The 10,972-nt window shown below is 47.6% G+C and overlaps 1 protein-coding gene across 1 annotated transcript in view; it reads left to right on the top strand.

Moving 5' to 3' along the window:
• Positions 1 to 9,287: 9,287 nt before the first annotated feature.
• The window catches only part of SLIT3 (slit guidance ligand 3), a 616,238-nt gene continuing 614,553 nt past the window's right edge, over positions 9,288 to 10,972 (top strand). The window contains exon 1 of the mRNA XM_082622425.1: positions 9,288 to 9,923. Within this exon, the coding sequence (XP_082478551.1) occupies positions 9,727 to 9,923 (197 nt within the window). The 5' untranslated portion in view covers positions 9,288 to 9,726. The remainder of the gene's footprint in view (positions 9,924 to 10,972) is intronic.

Here is a 10,972-nt window from a genome sequence, read left to right as displayed (position 1 = left end):
CATGTAGTTTTCTTTCACAAATACTCAGCCAGAGACTCAGAGGCACCTCTCTGTAGGTTTTAGAATCTGGAACTCTCTTTTGTTCAGCTCCCACTTGCTCAGGTATGCAGTCGCACAACTATAGACTCATTGGCCTCTCCAATCTCTGTCTCTTCAACTTAGAGAGAATGCTGTGCTTCAGCCTGGAATTATCTCTAGGCTGTAAGAGCAAAATTTTACAGCTCACCTCATTTCTTTCTCATTTCGGGGAGCACAGTCATGCACTTCTTATTTTCCAAAGTTTAAAATCCATCTTTTTCATACATCGTGTCCAGTTTTCTATGTGTTTAAGAAGGGAAGGTAAATCCAGTTCCTGGTACTGCATCATAGCCAGAAACTTTAGATGAGAAGAAGGACATGATCTGACATATATTTTAACATTCTGAGGCTGATGGGCTAAAAGTAGATTGTAGAAAGTAGAGAGCGATAGAGGCAAGGAATTAGGAGGCTATTACCATAATCCAGGCCAGAAGTGACAATCACTTGTGGTAACAGTAGACGTGAAACAAAATAGTAGAATTCTGGACTTGAAGGAAAAATAAACAGGATTGGCTGATTGTTTGGATGTTGAATATAAAAGGAAGACAGAAGTGAAGGATGAATTTTGGCTTAAGTAACCAGAAGAATGGGGAGGTCAGTTTCAGTAGAACGTTGGGAAGAAATCCTGAAAGGGGTGGATTGAAGAAAGAATGGTAAAAGAGGATTCCGACACAATGAAGATAGATAGCTCTCCCAAGGAGTTTAGACAATCACATGCCATCTCTCAAGGGACTCACCATCTAGTTGGGGAAGAATAGAGAAGTATAAAGAGATACTTACCTTAGTGTAAGGTGTGCGATAATAGATTTCTACAGCCACGGATCAAATGAAGGAATCTCTAATATAGTGAGGTGTTTAAAAAGGAAGTATGAAACGTTTCACAGAGGTGGTGATGCTTGAGCTGCATGGCGAAGGACTAGGAAAATTTCCCCAGAGGGAGGATGTGGGCAAGGGCATTGCAGAAAGAGGGAAGGGCATGGGATACTGTGACAGATGGCAAACACCTCAACACATTCAGGAAACATTAATTCTCCATGGCTCAGCCTAAGGTGGAAATGGGGATTTGTGAAGAAATGAAGAAAGAGTTTCATGAAGAAATGAAGCAAAACGTTAGCTGATAAAGACCCTTCTTTACCATGTATACACTTTAGACTTTATTCTGTAAGTAATGGAAATGCTTCTAAGCTCTGGAATGTGGCTGGAGGAGTTGAACAGGAAAGCCGATTAAAGGGCCTGGGTAAGAAGCTATTGAGGCTGAACAAAGCCAAGGAGATGGAGCATTGGTGGGTAGGATCACACAGTTTTAAGTTGAGAAATCAAGAGGTCTTGGCGAGCTGATGGATGGAGTGGGTTAAGAGGTAGAAAAGGGAGGAGTTACAGATGGCATTTAGCTTTTTGGCCTGGCCATCTGAGGAGATGGTGATGCCATTAGCTCAACTTGGGGAAATAGAAATTTGTACAATAAAGTATTTTACATGCCCTCCCCGGGACTGAATATTCACTCTGTGAGGTGGTGGTACCAAGGGTAGGTTAGAAGGGCTTTAATCTCCTACCCTGACGGTCCTTATCAAGTCTCCTCCCACCTACCAGCTGCATCGAAAAACTTGAAAGCTGTAGGAAAATATGATGCTGCCTATACAAGATAGCTTTAATACAATTCCCTTAACTAGTTTGCCTTTTATCAGCCCCCTATATACAAATACCTCTGGAACTGCAATAGATTCTATGTCAAGTCAGATTAATCCAAAAGTTTCGGCTTCTCTTCATATCATTTACAAATGATAGGGGTAATACCCCTCATTGCTGTACTTTGCACAGACGGGGTCAATGCAATGGTGAGGGAGAAATAATTCTGACTTTCCCAGAACAGGTCTCCCTCATGCTCTAGGATCTAGCCACAGTGCCCTTCTTTACGTTCGTTCCTCTAACTGGTCAAGCCATATTGTAGGGCCTTTACACGTGCTGTTTTGTCTCTTGGAATATGACCTACCCCACTCCATACTTTATTATATCATAGCTGGATTCTTCTTTTCTTTTGAGTCTCCTTCCCTAACCACTTTTTGGAAACTTTGTTAGCCTCAATTGGTCTTTATCATATCACCCTATTAATTCCCTTCCCAACACCTTGTAATTTGTAATTATCTATTTCCTTGTTTAATTGATTGTTTTGCATCTGTTGCCCATACAAAACTTTATGAGAGCGGCGATCATGTTTACTTTGTCTTCACTATAACATGTATAATATTACCTGTACCTAGAAGGAACTCCATAAAGATATGTTAAGTGAATAAGAAATAATGAGCAGATAATGAAGGTTATTATTAAAAAGCATTTCATCAATGAACCAATAGGAGAAAGTATTATTTTAGGATGGAAGGAATTCCCTGTTGTCTCTGAAATCATAACACACAGGTAGTAGCTTTCCCTAAGATTGGTTCTGTGTGACTGCACAAACATAATTGCCAAGATTGCACTGATGTATCAGCCTCGGTAATTAATGCTAACGGATATAATAAACAACCCCAAAATCTCAGTGGGGGTTTAGGTTTTTCTCATGTTACAGACTGACTGTTTGACCACTGCCTTCTATGTGATAATTCAGGCATTCCAGTGTCTTTTCGTGGCCCTACTACTCTCTCAGTGACACTTTGGGATCCTTCACTGGATCCCCTCTATTTATCCAGCCAACAGTCAAAGAGGGAAGTCTTGCCTGGTTATGTAAGAGATTTCAAAGACCAAGTCTGGAAGTGGTATGCATCACTTCTGCACACACTCTGTTGGTCAGAATGAGGCACATGGCCCCCATGTAACTGCAAAGGAAGCTGGGAAATGTAGTTTTCCTGTGTGCCCAGGAAAAGAAACTGGATCTGTGATCATGGAGCCAGCCTCTACTACAACAGGGGACTTCAACTTGTTACCATGAGGATTATAGAGTTAATGTATGCAAAGTACTCAGAATAGTACCCAGCACGTCAGGGACATCCATAATTCCAGGGAAATTGCGAGAGGAGTTTCTCTGAGTTTGCACTAATTACTGCTTGCTAAACAAGGCTGATATTCTAAAAGTTTCTGTCAAAACCAACAGCTGGCTGGAGAGCTTTGTGAGCCCCAGTGCCCAAGGAGGCCAGCCAAAGACGCAGATGCCACCACCAAGTCTGTGTGCCACATTCTCGTGCTTTGTTTAATTTGGTTCCCTGGGTGGGAGAAGTTTTATAAGCAGGTGTTCTGGCCAATTAGGTGATTAATACTCCTCAAATTAGAGAGTCATTTCCCCAGTGACAGTTCTTGTTTTGCTCAAATATGAGACAAATCTTCATTGTGTAGTTTGGAGAGGCACGTGATTGCATTCACCTGTCTGCCAGGCCTCTCAGGTCATCACCCTGGCTGACCCCGCATCTGGCTGAGTCGCCATGTAGATGGACCAGTTTAGGGAAACAAAAGCGCCCCAGATCATCTGGCCTCTTCTCAGACCAGGGCAAAGTTGATCTGGTGGTACATTAATGGTTCCCTTCTGGGGATTTCAATCTGTATCATCTCTCAAGGTCAGAGTCATTGTCTCTACACAGAGCCCTCCAACTTCCACGGCAAGGTGACCAAGCCACCTCCAAGGGCAAATCAGGCATCAAAGCTCTTTCTCTCAAATTCGCTCTCAGATCAATAGAAATCTGCCCCCAAACTCTCATATACCACATTCCCAAAGCCCTCTCCCTAAACCCATACACCATTCATTCTATTCCTGCCTCCTTGCCTTTGCTTCCCTCAGTGCAAAGACCCTTTTCCCTCCCTTTGATTTCATCAAATCTATGCATCCTTCAAAAGCCAAATGATATTCCTCAGCCCTTCTAGTTCAGCTTGAAGTGATTTCTTCCACTGTAGAATTTTCATAGCAATTACTATATGACCCACGTCAATTAGCATTTAATTACATGCCATGTCTTTTCTCTTCTTTCATGTGTCCTAATTTTGTCTTCCTAATTGGATTGTTGGCAGCTGTGGGCTGTGTTTTCTCCTGGGCATATATGAAAGTCCCAATAAATGGTTGTTTGATTGCTTCAGTTAAACTAGATGCCACTTACACTTCTGGAAAATGGTTCAAATCCATTCCATTGTAGCAGCTTGAGCCACACAGCTGAAAATATGACCACTCACTCATGTTCCTCACATGTTCCAGCTTTATAATCACAGAGGGACTTGATCTCTTTCTCCAGTTCCAATTAGAAAAATCCTAGGGAAGACTCTGATTTGCTCATTTAAGTCATGTGCTGAACCCCTAAAAAAATCAGTCTGGAGGGAAATAAGATTATATAAGAACAAGAAAGTTCTGAACCACAATCACCATGGTTGGAGTAAAGAGGGACAGTTGTCCACTACAGGTGTACCTGGATTTTGGAAGGTTCTGTTTCTTTATCTTCTCCAAGACAGATTATTTTTAAATGAGATCTTCATTCATCAAATATTTATCTAGTCAGAGTGGATCCTGCTCCTTGGGGAGGCCCAATAGATTAACTGTCAGTAAACCTTTATTGTTCATTCTTTCTCAGAGGAGAGAGAAAGAAGACTTTGCATTGAAAAACATGGTCTGATTGATGGTACCTTTCCCTTAAACCTGTTCTCCAGAAAGGACCTAAAATTCACACACATGCGTTGTTCTCTCTCCCAGGAGCATTTAATAGGGATCACAGTCTTAATCTCAAATTGGAGTTTTCATCGTCTCTCCCTCCCCTCGCTTTTCAACTACTCCTTAGAGATCTGCTTTACTGGCTCAGTGAGTGGTGTGTTAGTTGCAGAGTCCCTGGTTGGAAATGGATGACACAACTCAAAGGAGTAATTGAAGAAAGTTTAATAAGGGGACTATTTAGAAAGATGAGGCAAAGGTTAAGGAATCAACAAGGGATGGGGACTGCCAGGTTTAGCGTAACAGGAAGCTGTTCTTACTCCTACCCCCAAAGAGGCAAGGGGATGGGACTAGGAGTTGGAGGACAGGTCTAGAGGACATGAATTATGACCTTCAGTCGAGGAAGGCAGCCATTGCCAAACTGAAGCCCTTGTGGAGGAAGCCCTGGCCTCCCTCCTCCAGCTCTCAGATATCCTGCTAGTTCCCCACATGACCAGACCCGAGGAAGTGCAGGTGATACAGTCCGTTAAGGTCAGCCTCCTTGGGAATAGAACCGGGTGACAGTGGGCAGAGAGTGACCTGGGCAATCCACTAGAGAATGACCAGCATAAATGCTAAGTTTCAGTGGGGTAGGAGAAAACATATCATAATGAGAGAGAATGTATATAGTTAGCAAAAAACCCTCCCAGAAATTCTGAAAGAATGTAACCTCTTTCTCCCCCAAAGATCAAGCAATGTTGATCAAAGTAAGTAAAACTACAACAAGAGACTATCAAATATGCTAGCTGATTGGGAAGATCATTCATTCATGGATTTGTTCATTTATTCCTTCATCAAATGTCAAAGGCTTATTTGTACCTCTAGGCATCAAGCATGCAATAATGGATTAGATGTCTCTGAATGTTGGAAAAAATTTATAATAAAATGTTGTAACAAATGGATTATATATGGTGACTGCCCTAGAGAATCTAATAGTCTGGCCCAGCAAGGTTTCCTAGAGAAATTGACAGCTAAACTGACTCTGGGGGAGCCAGATAGGAAAGAACAGGAAAGGAGGTTGCAGGAGGGATGTTGAGTGGGTGTGGGAGAGTGGTGGGAGATGAGGTGGCAGTGACAGAAATCTATTTCAAAGTTCAAGATTGCACTGTCAGATCTGCATTTTAGAAAGGTCCCTTGATCGTCAGAGCAAAGGATGGATTGGTAGAGCAAAACAAAGGTAGAGAATTAATGTGGGGACCAGTGTGAACAACGGCCATGTATGAAAACAGGATCTGAACAATGGCAGGAGGAGCAAAGATGAAGAGGGGACATATCAGAAGATAATCATGGGGAAGAATGAACAGGACTCAGGGACTGAATGGCTGTGGTACGAGGCAGAGGGAAGATGCTTCGGTGCTGTTTTGCCTCCCCTTACTTTTCTTAGCTAATAGCTCCCCGATTTTCCTTTGAGAGCACCACTCCTACCTGCCCTGCTGAGTGTAGTTTGCAAAGAACCATCACCCATGGGTTCTTGTCTTTTCTGGCCAAGAGGGTGATCACGTGATGTAAGCAGGCCAAGCAGTCTTTTCCTCCTAGGTACCTGGAAATCTGAGGCTTGGCATCTAGTTCCTACCTTGGTTCTTGTCATTCTTGAAACCTCCCTCTTCATTTTTTTCCTTAACTTTTTATGCCACCCAAAAACCTGCTTAAAAAGTCATACATATATTTTTTACTTCAATTAGTTAGTTATTGCTGCAACCAGAAACCCTCAAGCGATTACAGCGGCCGTGTGAATGGTGGTGCCTTACACCGAGAGACAAAAAACAGGTAAAGTCTGAGGTGGCTTTTCCTGGGGGAATGGGTGGGTAGTTTGCTTCTGAGACGTCTATGGAAAAGTAAAGGGAACATATTTCTTTAATTTGGAAAAAAATCCAAAAATCCCAGGAGACTTGTGTAGAACTCTGAAACTCATACCACAGAGTATAAAAGCCATCTCTGGAACTTAGACATAAAAAGTCCTACCCAACAGCCTGACCTCATAAGGACTTAGACTTCTCTAGGGAGAGTAATTCTTCCATGGGGAGGCTGACACATTCTGCAGATTCCTTGGAATCAGTGAAGGGCGGGCAGTGGATGGAGCTCCATTCTAAGCATGGGGGGCCCTGGGTTCTGGCTCTGGCTCTCTCATTGATCAGCTGGGTGACTTTGCACCAGTGCCCTCCCCTCTCTGAGACTTAGTTTTCATGTTATTAAATACAAGCGTTGAATTTTTTGGGGGGTTCTCCAAAAATTCCAAAAGAGTATTAAGTTTACACGTAAAAGGGCCAGCGATACTGGGAAATTGAATTAAACAAACTTTAAGCCACTTTCTTTATTTTAGGACTCTTAAATACACTTATCTGTGATGCAGTCACCAAGAGAGGTGAAAGCGAACAGCATTTCTTACTCTATTTTTGCCCAAGGAAGCTTCCCCTACCATGAAGAAACATGTGGAACTAGTCATCATCAGAAGACACTTGCAGAGATGCTGGATTAGGTGATGTCTAAGGTTGTTCCAGCCCAAACATTCCATGATTCTGGGCTTCCAGTGTCCTGTGCACCTCCTGTTTCTTCCATTTGCTCCTTCCTTGGGTTGATTGACTCTGGGCTCTGTTCTAAGGTGGGTCTCCCAGGGAAATGCAAACTTGAATGCCTGTGAAGTCACTTAAAGATCTAGTCAGGTTCATGAATCCCCCTCCCAGCAGCTTAAATGGAAAACAACCCACATCACCCCAACACACACACACACACATATACACACATATACTGTGCTTACAGCCCAGACCCAGGCCCAGCCTGAAGGGATTGCAAAACATGCTCTAGTGTGCATTTGGGAAAACAAAGAAAACCCTACTCTTTTCTGCCCCAGACAGTCTGAGACGCTTGTGTGCCCTTGGGCCTTTGCCCAGTTCTCTCATCTGCCTCAGTCCTGGTACTAAATTGGTTCAAGGTTTGGAGGAAAGCTTCAGAGGCATGGATGTTTAGAGTTCTTAAATGCTGAAGTCACCCCTAGACCCTCTATGACCACCAGAGGGCGATGACAACAGCATCTGTACTGAAAGCTGCTCCCAAGAATAACAGCAGTAAATTGCACCTAATGTGTTTATGAATAATGGAGGGGCTGAAGTGTGTGCGTGTGTGTGTGTACGTGCAGTTGGGTGCCTGCAGCTAAAACTTTGAAAATCTGCTAAGTACAATAAAATAAAATCTGCACCTCTACTATATATTCACAGGATGTGGTCCAAGCAGTTCAAAGTTCCCTTGAAGGAAAATGAAGTAGAAAGAATCAGAATAGCATTTATGTGAAAGAAGAGGGAAGAACTCTCCGGAGCGGAGTTGTTGTCGACGACACGAGGTGTGTGAGTGTGTGTGTGAGCGTGCATGTGCACATGTGTTATATGTGATCGAGTGTGAATGTGTATAAGAGTGAGTGTGTAAGCATGTTTGTGTACAAGTGGGTATGTGTGATGGTGTGTGTGTGTGTACAGGGCTCATTCAGATTTTTCCAGTGTGAGCAGACCTCAAGGAAGTCTGGGCAATACTTCCTCCAGTTCCTGCCCTCTCCCTCCAAACAAACAAACAGAATCATTCCTACAAGTATTTATGGAGCCTCTAACACATGCCCCTCCCCACAGCATCTGGAAAAGCTCAGACCTGGCCAATTTTGAGCGGCCACTGGAAGAGGAAGGCATTGGGGGCAGAAGGGATGCCTTGCATGCAGATGACTCTTTTGAAAAAAACACTTTCTCTTCTTTGATGCTCCGAACAGCCCAGTGAGGTGGGCCCAGAGAGGGCTGTGGCCTCCTTGTTTTGAGGAAATCAAAGCCCAGTGGTGACACGATTGACCCAGAGTCACCTCGTCAGGAGGCAGAAGCTCAAGGACTAGGAACACGGCATTGTCAATCCAGGGGTCCAAGGCCCTGCCATCCCTACTTTCAGAGCACAGCAGGCATTGGGGTTGGGCAAAGAAGGACAGGCCTTCGGGTAGGGTTTACCAGCAGCGACCCGAACCACTCAGATGACTATTTTCTGTGACATTTGTGACCGCGGAGTGTGCAGTAATGTCAATAGAGTAGGTCCTTCGGGAAGAAGTGGATCTTGGCCAAGATGAGGTAGGATCTTTGTAGATGAGGTGGCTTGATGGGCTTTGATGGGCTGTGAAGTGAAACATGGGTGAATGAGAGGGCCGAGGTGTGGGGTCCCTCGTGGCTGTGACCAGACAGGTCACTTCACTTCTCTGAACTTTGAGTTTTTATCTATAAGGTCGGGGTACTCAAATGCCCCCTTGCGGGACGGTGTTGGCACAGAAGGAAAGAATATTGAGTAGCATGCTCAGCTCAGGGCCACCAGCCCGATCAGTCCTCGGCTCCCCAGAGTGAGTAAGCCTCAATTCTGGGGCCCTGCTGGCCGAGCTCCCTCCTCCGCTGCCTCCTCCCTTCGAGCTCTCGGTTGCTCCAGCAAAGTTCCCAACTTAGTCGACATGACGCGCGGCGCAGCCAATGGGAGGCGGAGCTGGCGTTTTTGGGGGGCGGGAGGGGTGGGCCCCACGTCTCCGGTGTCTGCCCGGCTCAGTGAATGGAGAGAGCGAGCGCCGGCCAGCTCACCCGGTCGCCCTGTGCCTCAGCCGCCGCCACCGCCGCCGCGCTCCCGAGCCCAGCCCCAAGCCGAACCTCCCGGGGCGCCGTGCCTCACTGCGCTCGCCCCAGGTCCCCAACCCGGCCCGCGCCCCGGGCCTCGGGCCAGCGGGGCCAGGGGGCGCTCGGCACCTGGGCACTCCGAGCGATGCGCAGCGGGGCAGCGCCGGCCCCGCCGATGGAGCTGCTGCTGCCGCCGCCGCCGCCCGGCGCGCCCCGCTCCGCCCGCGCCCCGTGCGCCTGAGCGCCGAGCTCGCTCCTCCTCCGCGCCAACTCAGCCGCCCGCTCCCGAGGCCGCCCGTGCTCCCAGCGCACCTCCGTGGTCTCCACGCGTCTTGCCCCGCCGAGGCAACCTCCTCCGGGCGCGGGCCCCTGCACACTATGGCCCCCGGGCGGACGGAGGAAGGCGCCGCGGTGCGCGCCCGCCTGGTGCTGGCCTTCGCGCTGGCGAGTGTTCTGAGCGGCCCCCCCGCTGCTGCCTGCCCCACCAAGTGTACCTGCTCCGCCGCCAGCGTGGACTGCCACGGGCTGGGCCTCCGGGCGGTTCCCCGGGGCATCCCCCGCAACGCCGAGCGCCTGTGAGTACCCCCGCCCCGCCCTGCCTCACCCGGGCCACCCACCTGGGTCCCACAGAGGGGCCCCCCCGGCGCCAGCTCCTCTTCCTTCTCCTTGGCCGCGCTAGTTGCAGTCTCTGCCTTCACCCTCTCCTGCATCGGATCCTTCACTCTTTGAGTTGGGGGTCTGTGGCTTTGGGCAGGTCTGGGGAGAGAGGTCTCGAGGACCCCTGTGATTAGCAAAGAGCAGTGTCTCTCCACGGGTGAGGGTGCCAGACGCAGGGCCAGCTGACAGCTTCCAAGGAGAATGCTGGCAGGAGGCGAGGAGAGATGACACTGCAGTCAGGGAGGTCTTAGGGTGAGGGTGAGGGGTCCGCGCTCATTAAAGAGGGGGTGAAGGAGAAAGCTGAAGGGTGATGGGGCGTCAGGGCACGGAGACAGGAGAGAGGGCCTGAGAGACTGTGACCGGCTTGGAGATCAGAATGGGCCAGCCGCTCTCTGGCTGCCCTTGCGAGGAAAGTTGAGAGTGTGTCTGAAGGTCTAACTTCTGAGGAACCGAACCAATTCAGAGTGGGTGCTTGCAAAACCCGCCCTGCCTGGAGCGCGGCCTCGGAGATGCCAAGTTGCAGCCCCGGTGAATTTTTTATGGCTCGGTTATAAATGCCTCCCCAAACGGGCCGGAGAATGGAAATGCTGACAGCCCTTTAAATGAGACCCAGCGCTATAATCTTACAAACCGCACTCAGCCTCGGATCCTGGGCTTGGCAGCAAGAGGAGAGGCGCTTGGAGAGTGGGGTGGATTGACCCTCGTTTTAACCCCAATTGTGCAACCAAATATTTACTTTTCATATGTCAACGTTTTGGAAACATTTATCATTTTGATCCTCGGACCAATTTCAAAACTTGGACTCTGGGGTGGGCTCTTCCTAGCCTGCAGTTGGGGAGTGGGGAAGGAGGGAGAAATGGTAGAGGGGGTTGGAACTGGACTGGGAACACAGCCCAGAAGTGGGTGAGGGTTTGCTCTAGCTGGTAGATTTCTGCATGCCTTGCTCTCCCGCTGCCCCCTTCTGCAC

The sequence above is a fragment of the Mesoplodon mirus genome (genome assembly GCF_964341445.2).
Source record: "Mesoplodon mirus genome assembly, chromosome: 5".
NCBI lineage: Eukaryota > Metazoa > Chordata > Mammalia > Artiodactyla > Ziphiidae > Mesoplodon > Mesoplodon mirus.
The sequence above is the reverse complement of the archived record's forward strand: the minus strand, read 5'-3'. Positions and strand labels throughout refer to the sequence as shown.